Source organism: Hippoglossus stenolepis, chromosome 14 (assembly GCF_022539355.2).
Source record: "Hippoglossus stenolepis isolate QCI-W04-F060 chromosome 14, HSTE1.2, whole genome shotgun sequence".
Lineage (NCBI taxonomy): Eukaryota > Metazoa > Chordata > Actinopteri > Pleuronectiformes > Pleuronectidae > Hippoglossus > Hippoglossus stenolepis.
In genome coordinates, this window is record NC_061496.1 from 14,891,665 (window position 1) to 14,913,823 (window position 22,159).

At 41.9% G+C, this 22,159-nt stretch overlaps 1 protein-coding gene across 1 annotated transcript in view; it reads left to right on the top strand.

Moving 5' to 3' along the window:
* Positions 1-14,910, top strand: part of faf1 (Fas (TNFRSF6) associated factor 1) — a 60,474-nt gene extending 45,564 nt beyond the window's left edge. Inside the window, exons 16-19 of the mRNA XM_035175900.2 lie at positions 1,090-1,170; positions 2,008-2,085; positions 5,783-5,998; positions 13,753-14,910. Of these exons, the coding sequence (XP_035031791.2) occupies positions 1,090-1,170; positions 2,008-2,085; positions 5,783-5,998; positions 13,753-13,836 (459 nt within the window). The 3' untranslated portion in view covers positions 13,837-14,910. The remainder of the gene's footprint in view (positions 1-1,089; positions 1,171-2,007; positions 2,086-5,782; positions 5,999-13,752) is intronic.
* Positions 14,911-22,159: the final 7,249 nt, after the last annotated feature.

Genomic DNA, 22,159 nt, shown 5'->3' on the forward strand with positions numbered 1-22,159 from the left:
GACTTGTGACCTTGCTGACTGAATGCCAGTATGGTCAACCCTGGAAACCATTGATTCCTAAATTCAACAGCAAATTAAATACAACTCTTAACACTATTTGTTGTTTGTGAACAAACCTTGAATTCATTTCTTACTTCTGACCCTCTGAAATTACAGTTTACCTTTATGACCTGATGACCGTACGTCTCACCACCTCTATCAGTTGCCAAGATACAGAAGTATCTGTTTCTTTTTTCCCTGCAATGATGAGGTCTTTAAAACTGCTGTCTATTGAGAAGCTACATGGTAGATTTATAATTTGCTGCATCCCTGTGGCGCAAGCAGACATAGAGTTGAAAAGGGTTTTACATCAGGGCAAAATGAGTAATATATAAGTTTCTGTGCAACTTGTTTGCGTGACTCTGGGCCAGTCCATTGAAGGGTGCCACTTTTGATGCTTTTGTCCACGTCCACCATTCTTTTACAGTTTCCTTTCAATGTTCGTCCATTATGCAGACCAAAAGCACAAATGTATCCTTTGCATTTTTACTATTGAATGCAACAATACACACTGTTCTTTTGCTTAGCCACCGCTTAGCCGCCCAGTAGTCCACTGATCATCACAATAAGCTTCCTTTGCCATATCCGGACTGGCACACAGCATGGGCCCTCAGAAAATCGAAAACTAATGGCTATGCACTGTTAGCACAATGGCCACTTGTATTTGGTCCCCAGTCTTTATAAAACACTTTGTAGCCACAGCAGGTAGAGAGAGAAAGGCCGCCTGTCCCCGTCCCTCTGTACAAACAGGAAGAGAGAGGCAGAGTGAATGAGAGAGAAAGGGACGGTGAAACTGAGATGAGGAAACATAAAAGAGGCTTGTGGTCTGGTAAATGACCGCCCGGTCACAATGAATTCCCCTCTGGTGCTACTCTTTCATACCTGGTGTTTGTACGTAACCACACGCTCCATGCTGCATTTTCCTTTGCTCGGTTCTTTTTGGCTCCCACACCCATCACCTCAGCTTAGATGTTTTGTCCCCATGTGTATCCTTTATTATCTTGTTAGTTAATGGACCCACTTTCTTTTTTTTCTCCTCCCTCCACTCAGGACGAGCGCGAGGCGAGAGAGATGGTGAAGAGGGAGCAGGATGAGGCCTACAGTCTGTCTTTAGAGGCGGACCGCAAGAAGGTACTTTAAAAAATAACAAAGAAGATATGTCTGGATTACTGGTTTTTAAATAATATCTTTGTTTCCTAACATCTCTGTCAGCTCCTGGTAATGTAATTTTTCAAGTAAAACCAAAAGTTTACAGTATTTCTGTGCTCTTGAGTTAGAGGCATTATGTTTAATGGCATATGTACAACATCTAAGATCAACAAAAACTTGGGGTTTTAAAAAAACCCACTATTCCTTTAATTTTAGGTTATTTTAGTTAAAATGGTAATCACATCTGTTTTCTCACTGTGAAATAATTTCTCATGCTAACAACCCTTTTATCATATTTAAGCATTAGGCTCTGAGTTAGCTGTTGTTGCCTCCAACAACGAGGTTTGGTGGAATTTTCATTGATTTCTCACAGAATTCATAGATCTCAATGAAATATCTTGCATGTTTAGAGGACTGGAAAAAACATCTGGATCTAGTAAATTTAAAAGTGGTTTCATAAGGGGACTGTTCGGCCTTGGCAGAGGTCAGAGCGCCATTCTGGCATTACTTCTGGATTTAATGCCATTGAGTGCCAAAATCATATTGATTCAAAATCTAAGACCATTATTTGTGTATCTACAAAGCTGCTCGTTTTAGCTTTCATGTGCAGTTGTCCTGACACAGTGAAAATGGAGGGGCAGTTTGAATCCCACTTTGATAATCAGCTGTTCAGTATTTAAAACTGCAATTCACAGAAAATCTAGTTAATTGGTTCACTGTCCACAACAAGTCATCAAAGTGAAGGTAATACCTGTGGGCAACAAAGCAACAGTCATCAGCCTCTTCTTGGTTTGATTCTGGTTCTGCTGTTATTTTTAGAGAGAAGCCCAAGAGCGAGAAGAGGCTGAGATAGTTCGTCTGGAACAGATGAGAAAGGAGGAGGAGGATGAGAAGGAGGTGAGAACACAGCCACACACATCGCACTCACATTTTTCAAATTTGTCAAATTAATTTTCCATCGTGATCAGTGCATCAGGCTGATTCATTTTTGCCAGCGCACAGTGGATTTGCCATCGTTCTGTCATTATTTATCCGCCTTGCTGTCACTTCACAATAATGAGTCAATTAGATCATGGTTTTGGTGCAGCCTGCCAGTCAGTGGAGCGTGTGCAGAGTGGATGAACAGGCTCACAGCCATCGAACAAGAATGAAATATCCTAATTACAGTGAGGCCCATCCCTGCCAGTGTCACCTGACATACACACAGTTTTTGTTCTTTTTAACTGCTGTACATTGGTATAGCACGTATTCGCATATTGAAACCTAGCCAAACAAAAGACTGAGGCAGTTCATGTACACAACGTGCACAACCCAAGCAAACACACACATTCACTGGAAAACAACTATTGTGTGTGAAGAGGGGGTGAACACGGACACACACACACACACACACACACACACACACACACACACACACACACACACACACACACACAGACTGACACACTGTCACGCATGCAGGAAAACAATAATCGTCTGTGTGGACAGCACCATTGTTGTTATACAGTCTATATTAATACAGTGTAGTCCTGGCTGATGGTTGTTTACTCAACAGCACAGAGCCTCTGGCACTGAGAGGTATTGGGTGACCCGGCTCACTCAGGTGATTTGTCTCTTTTCTGACAACAAAAGAGCCTCGGACCAGGGGCCGTCTTAATTATATCACTGTTGTCCAAACTGTGTGCACGCTTGTTTATTCCACTGAAGAAAGGCCACCATGGCCTACTTATATGGCCCAAGAACCATCGTTTCTATGGTGTCATCTGCCAACACACTGCTGGGATATTCATTAATATATCACAATGGCAACTGGAGTTTTTAAACTTGAAACCGGACGTGAATACAACTTTACCTGTGTACAAAAGTACCTCCACAGGTTGACAGATAGATAAGTTATATAGAAAATCAAAGGAAAGTATTTACACAATTTTAATTTAATTGATTATTGTTTTTGATATTAATTTTGGTGCATCACTGTGCAATCACAATAAAGGCATTAAATTGAATTTGTTTCTATTCTCAGTCACTGCGAAATAATATAATCCATATAGGAAACCAAAAAAGTTTACAATTAATATTTACTGCTTGAATCTGTTTATCTTTATTTGCATGAGGTAGAAACCTGATAATGTGTTTGATTATAGTATTATATGAGATTAAAATGGAGCTCTTCCATCTAAACATTTAAGAGGATACTGTTTTTTTAATCCATCCTTTCTATAACATTATTTTTTATAATACTTAGTGGATGGTTTTATTGTGGACAGATTCACTTGTGATGAGAAGACAGATCCATTTAAAGGCCACAGACATTTTGTTGCTTTAATTTAATGTTTTTAAGTATCCAATCCCAATTGTTGTTGGACTGAATCTGAAAACTTTAACGCAATACATCTGTTTTTAACCTATCATAAGTCTTTTTTGTTGTTTACAGTTTTCCTACAAGTTAGTAACCTGGTAGTGAATATGGGAAAAAAAATGTAAAGAAAACTACAGACAACATAAACACTAGTTGCCACCAGAGAGAAAACAATGCTAGAGGGAACGGGTTCTCTGTGAATTTGTGCCTTTGTGCATAGACGAGCGGCGGTGGGTGGGGTGCGCGTGTGTTTTATGTACCTGTGTGGGTTGACTTTACTATTTACCTCCTTCAGGGGGGTCTTAGCATACAGTTGTGTGACTGTCAGGTGCACCTCCTCCCCCCCAACCCGTCCCCATCATCTGTTTGCTTTCTGTGGTTAGTGGCGTGGAGCCGGAGAGGCAGATAAATGGACGGATAGATGCATCTGATTGTTTGCGCGGAGCAGCCGGGCCCCAGGGCTCAACAAGACGTGTGTCCTGTTGTTTCTTTAGGGACGCTACCTCTCACTTGTGTGGGTGTTTATGCTTGCTTCTGTGGTTGTCAGTCTGTCTGCATTTATATGTCCACCACCACACACACTCCTTCCAGTTATGTGTGTGTGTGTGCGTGTGTGTGTGTGCATTACTTTGTCCCTGGGGGTGCCTTTAACTCAAGTCAGCATCAGCTCTTACACCTGAGGGAGCTGATGGCGGAGTGGCACGCGCCCTACCCTGCCCACCCCAACACCCGAAGCTGCTAATGAGCTACTGTTGTACACTCTTATGAAATATAATTGCATTATGGTGTGTAAATAAAGCCGGGGCGTGTTGTCACAGCATATGCTCCCAGGCTGGCCAAACAGGAACAACAAGCTGGGGGGAGGAGGAGGCGAGGGGCAGGAGCAGAGCGAGGAGGAAAGGCTCGGGGGAGTCGCTGAGGCTCGGATTTTCAGAACACAGGAGAGCTGATTAGCTTCGCTGCGTTGGATGACAGTTGATGGTTGTCTTTGTGCCATGTAAACCACCCTTATGATTGGGTGTAAACACTATAACCAATTTTAGGGTCCGTAAGATAATGTATTAGCTCTTATGATACAAGACTTGAAAGTATCTGAGATAATCAGCAGGCTCAGTCTCAGATTCCCCCTCAGTGAGCAGCAGAATAAGGCAGCATGAGAAAGAGAGCGAGGAGCACACTTGGCTGTTTTTAACGTATTGAAATGCTACTTGGCAACCTTCTGGGTGACACCAGGCTTCAGGGAGCAGGGTGAGACGCAGGACAACTAATTTAATAATATTCTCTGGACATGAAGTTGCTTTAATTAACGTGAGGCAACAGTGCTGCAATCAGACTCTGGGAGCAACTCGTTGGCTTCTCCTTCGTACTTATTTGGATAGTGTGTCATCATCTTCATCGCTGCCAGTGTTACCGTCGAGTCTTTGGTTTAAATTTTCTATAAACAAGAGAGAGAGAGAGAGACGGGGCTTCGTTTTTATAATAACACTTCACCAAATCTCTTGATTATTTTTTTCTTGCATTGGGGAGGACTGTGTATAAGCTTCCTGGCTTCTCTCCTCTCCTGCACTAATCCATTTAGTTTTATTCTAATGTGTCTATTATAGGGAAAAAATGTGATGTAAAACCAACACAGAGAAAAGAGTTGTACAGAGGTGCTGTTGTGTAAAGCTAAATTACAATAATGTATTTATTAAGTAGGAATTTGTCCTTGTTTTCATCAGTGTCTCACTAATATTATCAATTATTCCATTTAGTTTCTATTACTCATTAATACAAAGTCTACATTAAAAATATTTTGTTGAAATTTGATTAATCTAAATGTTATTAATTTAAGTTATATATCACATTATTATTCATAGTCTCCTGTGAACAAAAGATTAAAAAACTATTAGTAACTTTTGTAATGCAAATAGGCTTTAACAAAAAGTACTGCAGCTCCAGTGATGACAGCTGCACCTCACTGGCACCTGTATGTAAACATTCAGTCAACAATGAGAAGCTCTATGTATAGAGCATTTGTTCTGTTGTGTATTGTTACTATGCAGTGACTAGAATATGGATCATCTTGTGAAGTGAAAAAACACATAACTCCGACAGTTGGAGGAATTTTCACAGATTTCTTGTGATGAACATAGTAAAAATCTGCCCAACTCTAGTGAGATAATGTAGAGTATCCAAAATTGTCAATGTGCTGTACTGACCACTAAACTGGATTTGTCCCACCCTTTCTTCCAGGCAATCCGCTTGTCATTGGAGAAGACGCTACCGCCAGAGCCCGTCGATGAGTCTGGAGCGCAAATCAGCAAACTGCGAATTCGCACACCAAGCGGCGAGTTTCTGGAAAGGCGTTTCCTGGGCAGCTGTCAGCTCCAGGTCCTTTTTGACTTCGTTGCATCCAAGGGGTATCCCTTCGATGAGTTCAAGCTCCTCACCACCTTCCCTCGTAGAAATGTAAGTGGAATATCAGATGCACACGGGCCCCAAAATCACCCACTTATGCTCATATACATTCATACCAGCAGTGAAAATGCTGCAAAGACCAACAAATAATCTTTTAAATTTACAAGTGGAGGGGTGAAGACTACTTTTTTTTTTTTTTACCAAGATGGTAGTTGAATTATCCAGTTGTTAATTTTGTGCTCACCTTCATAACAGTTCTCTGCCCCCACACACAAGCACTAAACTGATCCTTGGCAGAGAGGAGCAGCGGCAGGTTATAAAGTCTCTGCTGGAGAGATCCGCAGCTGTAATTGGCCTGTAGCTGTAAATGGGCCTGTGCTGCAACTCGGGTGGCAGCTGTGAGTGGAGACAAGCAGAGACAACAGTTAAGACTATATGTTGTGTTGATTTGGCGATTTGAGTTTTTCTTGCCTTTTCATCATTCTTGTTTGCCGTGTTTGTGCGCTACAGCAGCCCCTGAGGATCACTGCCTTTGTTTACTCGTACCTGTGATGGGGCAAGTTAAGCCGCCTTTTTATCCATCCACCTGCGCACACGTAATATTCAGTGAATATTAATTAGGAATCAGTCCGTTGTGAATACAGTACACTGTGACTGTGTGAGGATACAGTTGTCAGCACTGACAGTAGTATTCTCTGTGGCTCTTCTGCTGACGCGCGGCAGCACTCACTCAGCTACAGCCCGTCATCTGAGGGTTTGGTCGGCGCGCTCGGTGGTAACGAGCTAATGAGCACTGTTTTAACTACCAGTTTAATTAGCCATGCTGCTGGAAACAAAAATGGGATTTCCATTAATCAAGAGAAGAGTGCATGTGGAGGAGTGGGTGGTGGTGGTTGTATAGTGGTGTGTGTGTGTGTAGGCTTGCCCAGGCAGTGTGCCATCGCAGTCTGTAGAGACCACTGGGGCACAAACACCTCAAACTAACACACACATTAACACGTAGCTCACACTCTTCATTTCGTCACAATCACACACTTCAACACATGCACAAATATTTTCAAGCAAACAAATGCCCCGCTCACAACTTTGTCACTTAAAGGATTCACAGTTGTCTCTTTATAATCAAGAGTAAACATGTGTTGGAGACAGAGATAAAGATGTGTCTGCATCGCAGATGAAATTCCAGCAAAAACAGGATGGGAGGATTAGAGGAGGAGAGGAGAGGGAAGAAGGATGGCGACTGCAGAACTATAGTGGAAAAGAGAACAGAGAAGACAGAAGCTTAAACAAAGAAAAGATTTAATCAGAGAAACAGTCTGAAAGAGAAAAGGATAGAGAAGACAAGTGGAGAAGATATTAAAAAAGAAGATGATGGGAGATAATTCCAGAAAACAGAAAGGCGAGAGATTTGGGGGGAAGAGAGAAGTGAAGCAGCTCAATGGAAGTGCCAGTATGAGGCTGTGAACACAGGCCCCTGTCTAATCCCCCAGCTCTGTGTTGTAATTAAAAGAGAGGGAGCATAGAAAGCCTCCATCCCGTCCAGACGCTCTCACTGTTGCTCTGCCAGGATCAGAGGATAGAGGATAGACCACTATTGCATTTGTAATACTGCACAACTGTTGAAACCTTCTTTCCCTTTTCGAGTTTTCTGTGGCTTTGTGGAGTGTCACTCTTTCTTTTGTGATTTCCCTCCTCGTCAGCCCGCTTTATTTAATTTCTACTGGTTCAGCAGGAACACAGATCAGTGGATCTTCACAATCCAACCTGAGAACATCACGTGAAGTTTATTAAAATACTCTGGCCTAAAACTACAACATTATTAACCAGGAAAAAGGGATGCATTGTTAATCTGTACATCTGGAAACATGAGTTAATTCTCATTAAAGATAAAACATCAGAAGCAGTTCTCCTATTTGTGATTTGTGCCGTTCCCCACCTTCCTGTAGTTTAGCCAATAAGTGTCGATTAGTCTCTAAAATTTGGACTCCGTCGTTTCCTCAACATTTGGTATCAGTGGCTTATCTCTTCAGCACTACAGCAGGCCTTACACTGGCATCATTTGTACTAGGCTTAGCCGTGCTCAGGGAACTAACCCTTTCTCCGTTTCTATGATTGTCAGCGACTTTGAGGAGGAGGAGGAGGAGGAGGAGGAGGGGGGGCGTCTAGTGTTTCAGTTTTCAGCTTTTCATTCAAGAATGTCCTCCTTTCTCTCTGATACGTGTCACGCTCAAACCACCGCTCGAAGGCCTGAGGGTCTTCTTCTTCCTTCAGCTCGCGGTGAAAATGTTTAGACTGCCGGTATAATAATCGGCAATGGGCTCTTCCTGCCCGGCTGCTCGTAGACACCCAAACACTGTCAACCCGGCGTATTATTTTCCCTTTACAGTGATACTGTACTCTATTTCACCTTCGCTTAATCCTTCTTCCAGCTCCGCGAGCGAGTTTGCAAAATTGATTCTTAGACAAAACCCGAGATGCAACAAAAATAAACAGTGGCACAGAAGAAGCCGAAATAGATTTTACATCTGTTGCACTGGCGTGTTTTGCTTTTCTTCTCCCACTATCTGACAAGTATTTTTTTCACAGGAAGAAGGAAGGTAGTTTATTTTGAAAGTAGTTTCTTTCAGAGGCTCCGGAGGACTGTTCTAATGATAAACCCACTCCTTCACAAAGATGTGTGACCCCACGCTTCATCTCTGAAGCTGGATTCGTCTTAGGCCACATACACAGGGTCTCACTCGGTTAAAGTCTCCCTGCACTCAAAAACGTTTTTTGCTTATGTGTAGAGTTCTAAAAAAAGAAGATCCACACACCTAAAGATCCCATTAATGATTTATTTTCCAGTGAGTCACCATCTTACATGTTGAACAAATCCTGTGATGTTTCAGTAACAAAGATTAACTAGTAGATATCGTAAAAAAAATAGCAAATTCATGTCACATCAATAGTTGGTATTCCATAACAGGTTCTGGCTAAATAGCTGAAATATATACTAAATATTAGAGGTGTCTCTGTCTAATTATCTGTTCTATGGGGAGAGTCAGTAACACCATGGATCTTCTTTCAGGGGGATGTAAAGGTAAAAATCTACAATCGTTATCAAGAGAAAAGCCTCAGTGAAAATTAAATTGTTAAATGGCAGCTTCAAGTGTGCGTATCTTTTCTAACATTTTGTGATGTTTTGTTGATCCAGCATCCAGCAAAAGATGTTTTTACTGGATGCGCGTGTTGGTCTGATTTCTTTGTATGTGCACAGTTTGACGCCAGGGGGCTGTTTTTACAATCTACTCTGCTGAAGTCCTGAAGTTGAAACACCTGAACGTACAAGCAGGGTTTTGTGAAACCAGTTCAGAAGCAACTTACACAAGTTAGAGTTGGAAATGTGAAACTTTCCCTGCGAGACTGGACTTTTCACAGATGATCAATCAAAGCAAAGATTTTTAAAATAATTTAAAACACATTCAGAGCGAATCTTTCAATGTTAAAAGCTGCTTGTTTGAGTTTTTCCCCTGAGGGTCCCAGCCCCCTCCTCACCCTCAGCCCTCTTCCCTGCAGCTTTCCCTCCCTCCGTCTCCTTTTTCCCTCCTCTTTCCGTCTCTTGCTGCCTCTGCACCTCCCTGCTTACACAGTACCCGTCCCTTCCACTTATACTTTCTTTTTGTTGCAGAGTCTTTGTGCATCCTCATTTTTTCCCCACTTAAACCACATTTAAATATATTTAAGCATAAACTACCCTCTCTTTATTTTCTCTCACTTCACTTGCTCTCTCATTTACTTCTCCTCTCCATTCCCCATTTTTCTGTTTTACCCCTTCCTTTCCTCCCTCCGCCCCCCCACCTCCCCTCCTCAAAGCTGTGCGGTGCCTTTCTGTCTTTGAAGTACCGTATTCGGCTCTGTTCTTTTCTGTTCTGTTCACGCCCCGGCGCTACGTGCTGTCAACGCTCCTGGCAGCAGATAATGATCTCCCACTGCTTTTGTAATTGGCCAAATAAACACTTGACAACACTAGTTTAAAACAGACAAGTTATTTGGTTTTAATTAACATAGTAGGGCCTGTAATGGCTTCATTAAAAATGCGTTATTTCAGCTGCACGTTTGATTATATTGGAAGCGGACATCTCGAGGGCCCTGTGTTTATTTTCCCTTTCTTTTCTTTCACGGCCGAGCGTTGCTTAGTGTCGCCTCCTCTGTTATATCAGTGTGTTTTATTCATTTGAATCAAGTGGCTTTACAATTGTGGTATTAATTCTCAAACTTCACGTTAAGTGCTAATGGTGTGTTTTTTTTAACCGTGGGGAAATTTAATACCGCCAAAACACACAAGGCTGATTATTTTATGTCGCACAATTTTTCATAAATAGAAAAAGATAAATTATTTAAGATTGCTGAGAAGCACCATCTGTCTTTTTTTATTCATTCCAATTTTAAAATTACTGCCTCTCCTCTCGTTTTCTCTCCTCTCAAGATGAAGGCCGACCCCGAGTTTGGTTCTGCTCGAGGTTTCTTCCTGTTAAAGGGAAGTTTTTCCTCTCGTCAAGTGCTCGCTCTATAATAATGTAAAGTCTCCACCATACGATGTTAAGTGTCGTAAGATAATGTGTGTCGTGATTTGGTGTCGACACAAATACAGGCGATTTGAGTTTCTCAAAGTTTTTTTTGGCGCTGAGCTTCAGTTCAGTTCAGTTTTTATTCTGTTCATTTATGTGTTTTTAATTAACCAGCAAACCTTTTATTTTTCCACAAATGCTATTTCATCAGATGAAAATCTTTTGAAATGAATTTCATCTTCTAAGTTAGTCAGACGCTTCCCTAATTCAGCTGATTGATTTGATCTAAATTGGCTGATGGAAATTATATTGACTCAAGGTTAAAGACAAACTGCAAGCAGAGAGCTAGATTGTGTCTGTCTTATGTATGTATGTATGTATGCATGGCTGTGTAGGCACAGGAGGAGAGAATATGGCTTAGGCAGAGCAGAGGAAAAACAACAGCTTTGTTTGTTGACAGATGCCTCCATGCTTATGGTCTGTTAATTGGATAACAATGTAAACAATCACCGATGGCGCCCGTCTCCTGTGTCAGTGTGGCATCTTGTTTCCCTACTTTCTTCTTCAGAGTCAGATGCTGCTCTCCCCCCGTCGTCTCTCCCTGGTGCACGGCGAGCATAAACTCTCATCCCAATTTCAGTCACAGCACACGCACGCTTATATGTCGTCCACATACACACACCTGCTCCACCCCAAAGCCTCATTTACTCCTACCTGATGCTGTGGTGTCATAACAGCCTGTCGGGTTCATTAGCATGGCAGCCATTTGCGACGCGCTGCTCCTGAGGTGGGAAAAGGAACCCAGCAGCCCTGTCGGTCCTTTTCCCCACCGTCGCGAAGGAATATGTTTGCAGCAAACACACACACACACACACTCATAAAAACAAACACGCACCATTTTACCTCTCTTCATGGCGTCTCGCTCCCTGCTGTGCTATGAGGCAGTTGACTAGGTGATGGGCATAAGGTTGATGAGGCAGCCCCTCCCTGCCGGCACGGGGCTCCCCAGGACCCCGCTGAGAAGTCAAGAGTCTAAATGACACGTTGAAATGAGGATCAGGAGAAGACGTGTAGTCAAAGTGCACGCACGGTGACATTTCCAAACACCCTTGGGAGATGGATAGTTTGCCGGATGCTGATATATCCTCCTCACCTTTCCTTTATTCAATTTTTTTTTTTTGTCACCCTTGTCTCACAGTCTTTGAACCCCCTCTTGTTTCACCCTAACACGAGCTTCTATTTGTAGATTGTTTTGATTATTTTAAACGTTTGCTGGTATCACAGTTTTCTCCTAAATAAGTTTTTCTGGAGCTAACATGGACTATTATTACCATTTATATATTGTTCAAAGTTCAGATGAAATTTCTTAAATGTTTCTTTAGAAGTTCAAATTAAACTAAAATCTAAATTAGAGGTCCTGGGTATTGAGCGAGATTTACACTTTTCATACCTGATTGTTCCGACACCAAAAAGACTGATAAGACACAAAAGGAGAATGTAGGTGAAGCAGTTTTTTTGGTTCATGTTCAGAGTTCAGACTTCTCACTGCGCTTGTTGTGAGGTCGACCTTTAGTGCGCCCGGCTTGCCCTCCGACCTTCTATGGCAGGTACAGCGAGCTGGTTAATTATCCCACCATGAGGTTAGAATAGGATCCCTAATCAGAGGGGTTGACGCAGCAGTCACCAGATAAGCCCTGGACACATCTCGGTGTCACACCACCTCGCCCATTCAGCCCAGGTGTTAGATTGGCCCGATGTAACACAACCCTGCCAGTGATTAGCTCACATAAGCTAAGAGGCCCACAGGGGTGGTGGGTGTCAGGGAGCGAGTCAGGTTGTCCTGTTCAAAAAATCAACAAAAAAAAGAAAGAAAAACGCAGGTCAGACCTCCTTCGTGTCGGCTAACTCAATCAGCTCCGTTGTGGGTGGTACTGAATTATTCCTCTGCTCTTAGACAATCGCTGCAGTTCCGAGTGTTGAAAACAGATCAATGTTTCTCTCTTCTACACCATCAGCCATGTTTCTGTTTGACCTGTGTCACAGATGAAATCAGTCACTATTAGTCATCAGAAATGTACAGCTCTCTAAATCCCTGCTTCTCTCTCTCTCTCTTTCTCTCTCTCTCTTTCTCTCGCCTCACACACACACACACTGAGGAGCTTTTATAACACACACACACACACACACACACACTCTCCTGTCCTGTAGCCTTCATCAGTTTGTTCTGGATCGGAGCCTCTTCATGAAAACAGACCTGATGTTCCTCTTAGGGAAAACGAGGCTCCAGCTGCTCAGATTACTGCCTATACGTTGTTTTTAAAAACAATGTTAGAATAATACACACTCTCTTACACCGTCTGGTTTTTCCGTCCCATGTTCACACTTACAGGAATAAATCTGTAAATGTAATTGAAAAAGTTTAGATAATATGATTCAGCTGACTTTAAAACGTTTGCTCTTTCCTGTGGAATCATCCATAACATGTTGTCTACCAGAGTTGCTGCTGCTTGAACTGTGTTTTTTAAATCGATGCACTTTGCAGAGGAAGATCAGTTGCGGGTGTTTTTATCGGCAGCTCAGATTGAGGGCCGTGTAATGAATTTAATGCTCCTGCAATCCCTGGCAGATTTCATTTAATAGTCAATTGTTTGTTATGTGGTAGCAGGATGGACCCATTATATTTTGGAGCAGATCCAAATAAATCAGTGGATCCAGGGATGTTTTATTCACTCTCTTTATCATTGGGAGATAGGACGTCTTCTTTGTCAATTTTGTCAATTTCTCAGGAAATATTTATACTGCCGAGATATTTATCAAAAATTCAGGCCTGTGTAGAAAGCTTATCCCTATGAAAGGTTTTTTTCGTATGTTATGTTTATTCAGTTACTTTACAGTAAATACTATAGTAAATACTCCTTACCACTGTATCAGAGAATGGATCATGTAATGAGAGCCGTTTACTGAACATGTATCTCAATATGCAATATGGTGTTAATGTGGCCGGTAGCCTTGGCGGAGGTATGCACTCTCTGCATTCAAAACCTTTACTGGTTGCATCTTCTCAATGTGAGAATATAATAATTCTCTGCTTAATATCGTTGTGTGTTGGTTGAACTCAAAGACTTCTGAAATTGACAGTTAATTACATGTCAGATTAATCACTAATGAAAATAACCATCCGTTGCAGTTGTAGCCTCAAACCACTTTTTCTGCGACGGTCTAACGTTGTCCCTGTACTTTACCTTTGTCTCGTCTCAGATCACCCAGCTGGAGCCAGGCTCAACTCTGCTGGAGGCCAAGTTGTTTCCACAGGAGACGCTCTTCCTTGAGGCTAAAGAATAGGAACTGTCCCTCTGCCCACTGAGAGGACCCACTCATTGACTGACTGATGAACTGGCTGGACACACAGTAGTCACCGAGCATGACCCCCCACCCCACCCCCACCCTCTCTCCCCCCAGTCTCGGCCTACAGTACACGCACACACACACACTAATACACAGTGATGACATATACACAAATACACTGGCATGCACATCCAGTGACACACAAGTGCAAATAAGCCTCCCTGCCCTCGGCCTGGTCGTGCTACACGATTACCTGGTGTACACGTGTTGCACAGAGGAGCAAAGACAGCATCACAAGCACACAGCCAAATATTCACCTTAACCCCTCCCCCCCACATCTCTCTCTTTTTCTCTTTTTCTCTCTCTCTCTCTCTCTCTCTCTCTCTCTCTCTCTTTCTCTCTCTCTCTCTCCCCCTCCCTCTCAACTCCTTTGACACACTACACAAATTCATCTTCCCGACTGCTGTCATGGTTTTCTCTCACAACACACACGCACACACACACACACACACACACACACACACATAGTAAAATAACATTGTTGAGAGACACAAGAAACCCCCCCCGCCCCCTCAAAAAGAAACCAAGGACTTGGCCCCCTTCGTTTTACACATTCAACGCACCAAGGCTGCTTTTTTTAGAACATGGTTTTTGTGTTTGAAATTTAAAAAATAAAATAAAAAAGTATTAAAAAAGTGAAATAACAGCAAGAAAAGATGTTGCCCTGCAGAAATCTGGGCTGTCTCATCTCCACCTGTACTTACCCCTTCTCCCCCCCCCTCTCCCCCAACTCCTTCTCCTTTGCCCCCATCCTTTCCTTTCCTTGCACCCCCGCCACCTGATGTCCGCCACCGGAGACTTGATGTGACGGGAAGCCCGCGGCATCTGCTGTGCCCCCAAGTGTCCCCTACCCCTGGTTTTAACATCCACTGCTCCACAAGCCAATGGATTGCTCAGTTTTCAGGGTTTTTTTCTTTTCTTTTTTTTTTCCTCTTGATCCTTTTTAAGTTTGATGCTGTATTAGTTTTAGTTTGATATACATTATATAAAATATATGAATATGAACATCCACTTGTCTCACCCGCAAATCTGTTTTAAAGATGTTACGACACTCGCACAAAGGTCTTTGAATACAAGGATTTTAAGGTGGAATCTGTTTGACTTAGATTCTCATTTGTAAAGGTTTGTTATGAAAGACATATAAATCTTTATAATAGGGAGTCCAGAGTAAATAATCAACTTTAAAATCAATATATCATGAAACTGCACGTTTTTGGTTCATATAGATTTTTGGAATAAACTAAGTGAGCGGTTTGCTTGAAGCTGAAGAGACACCATCATGGTGATCAACTCATGTCTGAGCTGTGGGTGAAAAACAAGAGGTTCACACCATCCTTTGATGACAGTCGATGGAATCTTAACACAGTGTCAGTCCTGCTCCGACTGTCCAGTTTCAGTTTTTTAAACATATCGAAGTTTATCTGTGCCTCGTCTCATCTGTTGCCATGGCAGACCTTTTGCGTATAAACACAAATGTTTTAATATTCCCACTCCCGTGCCACATGGTAATATCAGCCTCACCGCAGCTAATTTCCTGCCTTCAGCGGGGAGAGTTTACGCAGGCTTAGCCCTCCATCTGTAGCAGGGCTCCTCTGTCAGCTAAAGGCAAAGTTTGAGAACCCCAGCAGAGCGACGCGCCACAAACAACTGCTACTCCCTCATCAATTTACAATTTACAGGCAGGCGGGGTCACGTGCAGCGGCCTGGACCGGGCCGACCCAGACACAGTGTGGTGGGACGAGAGGGGACTCGGACATTGGCCTTAATGATATGAAAATAGATTTTATTTATTTCTTTTAGTGTTGACAGTGGACCTGACAGGAAGCGAGAAGATGCATGTAATATTTTTGAGTTCCAGACATTTCAGTGAAATACTTGTTGTCGTCTCATGTTAAACTTGAACTCGACAGACAGAAGTTTCTTTTAGCTGCTATTGTGTAAAGATCGTCAGGGTGCTGTTTGAAGGAGACGTCGCCGAGTAATTTTGGAGAAAAAAAAACTAAGTACTGCAAATGTAATGATTTCATAAACATTTAAAGTATTTATGAACGAGACCGTTTGAGGTTTGAATTTCTCCTATCTTCATTCAAGTGTCTGCTGCTGCGTTCAGGGACACAGTCTTAATGCTGGAAATCGTAACATTGGAATTTTCACTCAACAAAGGTAAAAAATTTCCTTACAATAGTTATATCTTTTTGGGATTTCCTCAGCGAACAGTTTAAAAGAGGAATAATGCTGACATCCTAAATACTGATTTGACATTTCAGCAGTTTACTTTAAGGATGACAGCTGACATTTAGTAATTTGTAATAAAAAATAAAAAAATCTAGATAATGTCGCTGTGATCAAAAATATCAACTTACAGAACAACGTTAATGTCAGAAAATATTTGCGATTTATAATTAATCATTGGACTTAATCACAAACATTCATTACAGTGAAATTATTCAGTGTGTCTCTGCAAAATTACTGTAAACCTCACACTAATCGTGAACAAAACATTTGACAACCACAAACCTGAAAACCCTGTTGAGTTCCTAAGTGGTTTAAATCTTCTTTTTAAGCTGAATTAGATTAATCAAGACTAAATTAGTGGAGGAAACTAAGTCTGATGTTTTCTAATGGGAATTCAGCAGGATTCAACTTAATCCTTTTGGGTGGAACAGACGATCACCTCGTGAATCTTACTGTGTGTGTTGCCATCGAGGGCTGTGGTGTTTATCGGTGGGAAACTACGAGTCTTAATATGCCTCCAAAGTTCATTCTGAACCATCTGCTTATGTAAGTTATGCTTTTACCAACTGGGGCTGCCTGTGCGAGTGTGTTACACAAAATTCCTGGTGTGCGAGTGTGTACTTTAGTCGGTTCCTGCAGTGGCTGTCTTGTTTCTCACGCGAGGAATGAGTCGACCTAACGCGCTCAGCCAGCCGCACTTCCCCAGGTCTGACCAGACAGGAGAGATGTTGCTGAAGGCATCGAGTGAGAGGTTGAGAAAGAAACATGGCGTGACACACCCTCTGAGTTTTCCTGCCTCGGCTCAGTCAAAACTATTCAGGTAGTCAGATGTCGAAACCATAAACAAGACTCGACAAAAGCGTCCGACAAAAACATCCAGATTTTTCCATCATTGACATTTGTCACTACTTATTTCAAATGTGTTCAAATGAAAGGTGAAGAGAAATCAAACCTAAACTGTGGCAGTGAAGGTTTCTGAAAGTACCTCAGTGTAAGAAAAATGCAGATTTTCATCAAAATATTTAAATGTAGAGCCAGGCTGGTATGGACTGATATTAAGGAGTAAAAAGATACAGATTTATCAGCCATAAATATCGACTTATACTAGAAAAAATATAATTATCATTGTCATTATCAAACCCTTATGTTATACAAATGTTATTTTACAGTTTAACAATAAACTTAATTCAAAATTACTATAAATAATAACACACAAGCAAATATATAAAGTATGAATTAGAAAAAAAAATGTTTAAGTGAATTATGAACATAAATGCACATCTTTCCTGCATTTATTATTCTCTAAGATAAGAATTTTCATATTGGTGCGTATATTTATACATAAACACAGATACCGAGATGTCTCTGAAAGGCTCACGTCGGCTTATTTTTATCGGCCAGCAGACAAATCGGTCGGGCTCGTTCTAAACGTTCCCTGCCACTGACTCAGTCCACGATGTCGGTGTGTAGCAGACTTCTGAGAGATCACCCGCATGAGACACTGTGGACGTGGCCTCGGTGGAGCAGCGAGCAGACGTGTGAGCCGCAGGTAACATAAAGTTCAAATGTCCTTAAGTGAAATTTCACTGTTCATTGGCTCACAGAGAATATTTGCAAACATCTGTCAAACAGAACAGAAAGAAGTTGATGCTGGTGATAGGATCCGGGGGCGCTGTGGGCCTCTGGAGATCAGATTCAGGCCTTAAACCTGGAGGACTTTCAAATGACATTGCCATGACCCAGAAGGGAGCTGTAATAAGGGCCCTTATGATGAAGAGTAGAGTGGAAGATTCTGAGAAAAAGCTCGACCAACCTTTGTATTTGCTTACATTTTACATGTTTACGGACTGAGTGTTTAAGTGTTCAGTCAGTCGGGCTCGTCTAAAGACCCTCTGTGTCCCACAGACCCAAACCAGAGGAGTGGACAAGCTGACAACTGTGGAAACCCAGTGAGTTTGTTTCTGTTTTCATGAGGAAATTACACAAATGTTCTTGCCTGAAGTTGTGATGAAAGCACTTGAGCCTAATCCTCATCTATGTGGGTGTTTCTCTTTACCAGGCTGCAAACTTCCATCCTAAGGAAAAATATTTAGCAGCGTTTGTGTTTCAAGGTTATTCGGCCTGAAGTTAACAATGTAGGAAAACTGAGCCTCTGCGGTGCCTCCTTTGGATTCCAACCCCCAAAACATCACAACATTAATCATTTTTGAAAGTCAGTGAGGAGTGTTTGAATTTGACCAGTTACAGTAAGACAACTGGCTAAGTAAGAAATATTTCCTTTAAGAATGATGTTGAACTTTGTTGTAGCTCTGAAGGTCAAATGTTAAATATCCAAGAAGGATATTTGTGTTATTTAGATGTCTGGTATCTGCACGGGTCTGAAAACTGAGTCGTCCGCGGAGACACCTGCAGCTCGGGGCGAGGGAGAGGTCGGGGCAGGGGCTCAGTGAGCGTAAAGAACCAGGTGTGTTTATGCAAAGAGACAGACAGGTGCACCTCGTGCTCGTCTGTCAGAGTGCGTCGGCTTCCTCCTGCTCGTGTGCATAGTGCAGCTCCACTCAACTGTGACATTACAGTTTCTATCACGGCAGCTTTTTAATTTTTTTATTTTATGTGCACAGGCATGTTTCTTTGCGCAGCTGATGATGCTGATCGACTCGGAAGTGCCAATGAGACATAGTGATATTCCTGCCACCCTTATACCTTTCAGCAACTATTTAGACAATCGGGTAATTGTCTAAATAATTCCCAGAATAAAAAAGCCAAATAATCTCCGGATGCAGCTGCTCACATGTGATGTTTTGCTGCTTTTCTTTCTCATATACGACTGTAAATTGAACATCTGTGGGCTGCTGTGGCTCAGGAGGTAGAGTGGCTCATCCACTAACCAGAGGGTCAACGGTTCGATCCCAGTCTGCCCTGTTCAGTGTGATTGAGTGAAATGACCTTGGGCGAGATACTGATCCTGTAATGTCTGTGCCAGCAGCGTGCGTGTGTGCGTGTGTGTGCTTGTGTGGCAAAACTGCTCTGGACCTTTATAGACTAAATAATTAAATAAACAAAATAATTGAGAAATGAATCTACAATGAGATATTGTTATTTATATTCCTTCTACACTGCACACTTCAACAAAGAATAACTTAGAATATTTCTTCAACTTATGTGTGTTTGAACATCAGTGTGTTTATCAGTGTGTATGAACATCAGTATCATCAGCCGTTCTGTGACGTGTCAGCTGAACTTTGGTGGGATGTCTTAATCAGCCTCCTCAGCAGCTCCCTTTGACTCTGACCCAGGAGTGATGGGTGGGGGAGAAGGTGTCTCGTGTGGTAATGAGCTTACTCTGCCGGCCACAGATTCACTGGTGGCAGCATCAGGTTGCTGTCTTGATTCTCCGGCGACAAAAGAGGCAAAGCGTCCGTGGTGTTTAACCAGCTCCTCTGGGGTCAAGAATGCAGCCGGCTCGGTGAGGGGGGGAACTAAATTCCTGACACAAGCGATCTCTCCTCCCTCCTTTTGAAGTGGGACCCACCGAGATCTCGGAGCTGCGGCTGGCTCCCGGAATCCCAGCTCAGTCTCAGCCCGTCTCCCAGACTGGCCTAACCCAGAGGGTCACCCCGAGTTTACTTTCTCAGACGCCGGCCCTGCCCAAAGAAACAGAATCTATGCAGCTTAAACTGTTGGATGTGCACAAAGGGAGGGTCACCTCTGCCTCTCCGTCTCCCTGCATTCACACTACTGTTTGTTAACCACACAATGGACACGGAGAAGACTTTGATTCTTATCTTGAAAAACAAAACACATCTTCCTTGCAACCATGTTACAAATCTGATTATAGAAATAAATCTGGCTTTGAAATAGCTCTAAATTCTTAAAAGGGTAAGATGTGTAGCTCCGGGGCCTTTTTTCACAGCTTTTTTCACCTAATTCATGAGAGATGTTTTTATGCAAACAGCTGCAATGATAAATGAAATTGCTGTTAATCCGCGGCTTTAGGAAATATAACGGTCTATAATTTTATAAATCAACAGATAATTCAGGGGAATAAATATAGGCACTCAACCAGAGTGAAATATTATGAATCTGAGCGAATTACTTGTTGTTATAAATTTGTTCTATAGTCTATTTTTTATATAAACATATATACATGCATGTTAAAGCAGAGCCAGGCGTCTCATTATGTTTATTGTGCAGTTTTATTGGGTGAACTCTTTTTCACAAGAGACGTCATCACTGATGTAACCTCCTACACAACAGACCTGTGGATTCTCCCTCAGGCCGTCTGCTCCCAGTGTTCATTCAAAAACAAGCCAGCAACAAAAATTACTTTACCATTTTTTCAATGACAAAAAAAAATGTTTTTATAGCCTAATAGGTAAAAAAGGTCTTGATTAGTTTTTTGATAGAACTATGCAAATGCTGCCATTAATTGTTCACTGAGGGAAGTAATCTTTCCTTTTCAGGCGTTAAACACATCAATAAATGACGTTTAATTCCCGTTGATACGAGTAATAATTTGGTTGTACAGTAATTAAAAGTTTTTATATCGATGAGAATTAAGTGAAAAAAAATCATTAGTCATTTTATTAGAAGATGCATTGGTTATATAAATATATTGAGTAATTTCATAATAACAGGTTGTAGTGGTGTTGACTGCACCAGGGGGCGCTCTTACTAAATGTCCCATAACAGCCATATCATTTTGTGTTTAAATGTGACTGTATAGAAGTGGTGTAAGCTAGAGAATAATAAGAATAAAATAAAGTTAGCGATGTTAAAAATAAAAAAATGTCTATCATAAAATATTTCACGAGACCATTTAAAATGTTAGTGTAGCCATAAAATAAAAATAATAATAAATAAATAGGTTAGCCTATTGATTAACTGACACAGTTAGTAAGAGTTTTGTTCATAAGAAAGGGTCTATTTTCATTTTTCACTTTTTGAGTGTGAAAATATAAATACTCATTTATTTAATATACCATTAAAGGCTAATTGTATATAGTTTATATAGCCTGTTAATTAAACTTTAGACAGAAATTAACTTTAGACCTTTTACTAAAAATAAATGTGTTAAAAAAACACAAGTATTAATTAACAGACATATAGATATAGAAACAAATAGAACAGAAAGAAAACTCCTTTCTAATTTAGGACTGATGTGGTGCGTTCAGGTCTCTTGGATATTACAGTGTAATCAGTGCAGCCCTCTGTCTCTGCCGGCTTGTTGCTCAGTTTATTTATAGTCCTGTCTCCTTTAAACACCACAGAGGCCTTCATAATAAAAAGCTGAGGTATTCGGATTATCAGCCGCATGGGATAAAGCAATAAATGGGCCAGTGGGGTCCTGAATGGCTGCAGTGGCTGGGAGGGGAGTAATTACAGCTTCATATTAATTGTGTTTTTTTTCTTCTTCTTCTTCTTTCTGAGCAGTCACACTGAAGCGAGGCGGTGGTGACATCTAGGAGGACCGGGCCTTTGTGCCCAACACTTCAAGTTTCAAAAACAAGGCCAATTGAAGCGGCGCGGCTCAAAGCAGGCCCCATTGTAGGCCAACACATTGAGTTTTGATTGGGGACAATGGTGTTTCTCAAATTTCTTGCAAAGAGAAAGCCATACTCCATCTGTGATCTCAATGAGCGCCTATTCATGAGCTTCCTTCTTTTCTGAGCCATTCGTCGGTGGAGAAAAGGAGGCAGATGTGGAGGGATAGAGCAGGGGAGAGTGCATTTTAATTGGCTGCAGCAGTTTGTGTGTGTGTGTGTGTGTGTGTGTGTGTGTGTGTGTGTGTGTGTGTGTGTGTGTGTGTGTGTGTGTGTGTGTGTGTGTGTGTGTGTGTGTGTGTGTGTGTGTGTGTGTGTGTATCTGTCTGTCTCTCTCCTCTCACACACACACACACACACATTGGAGTTATATATGGGCCTTGCAGAAGGGAGAGAGCCCAATAATCTCGCCGTGTTGATGAATACTTGTAGCCCATTCATTAAACAAAGATAATCCCTGCCAAACTACCTCGGGGGCACAA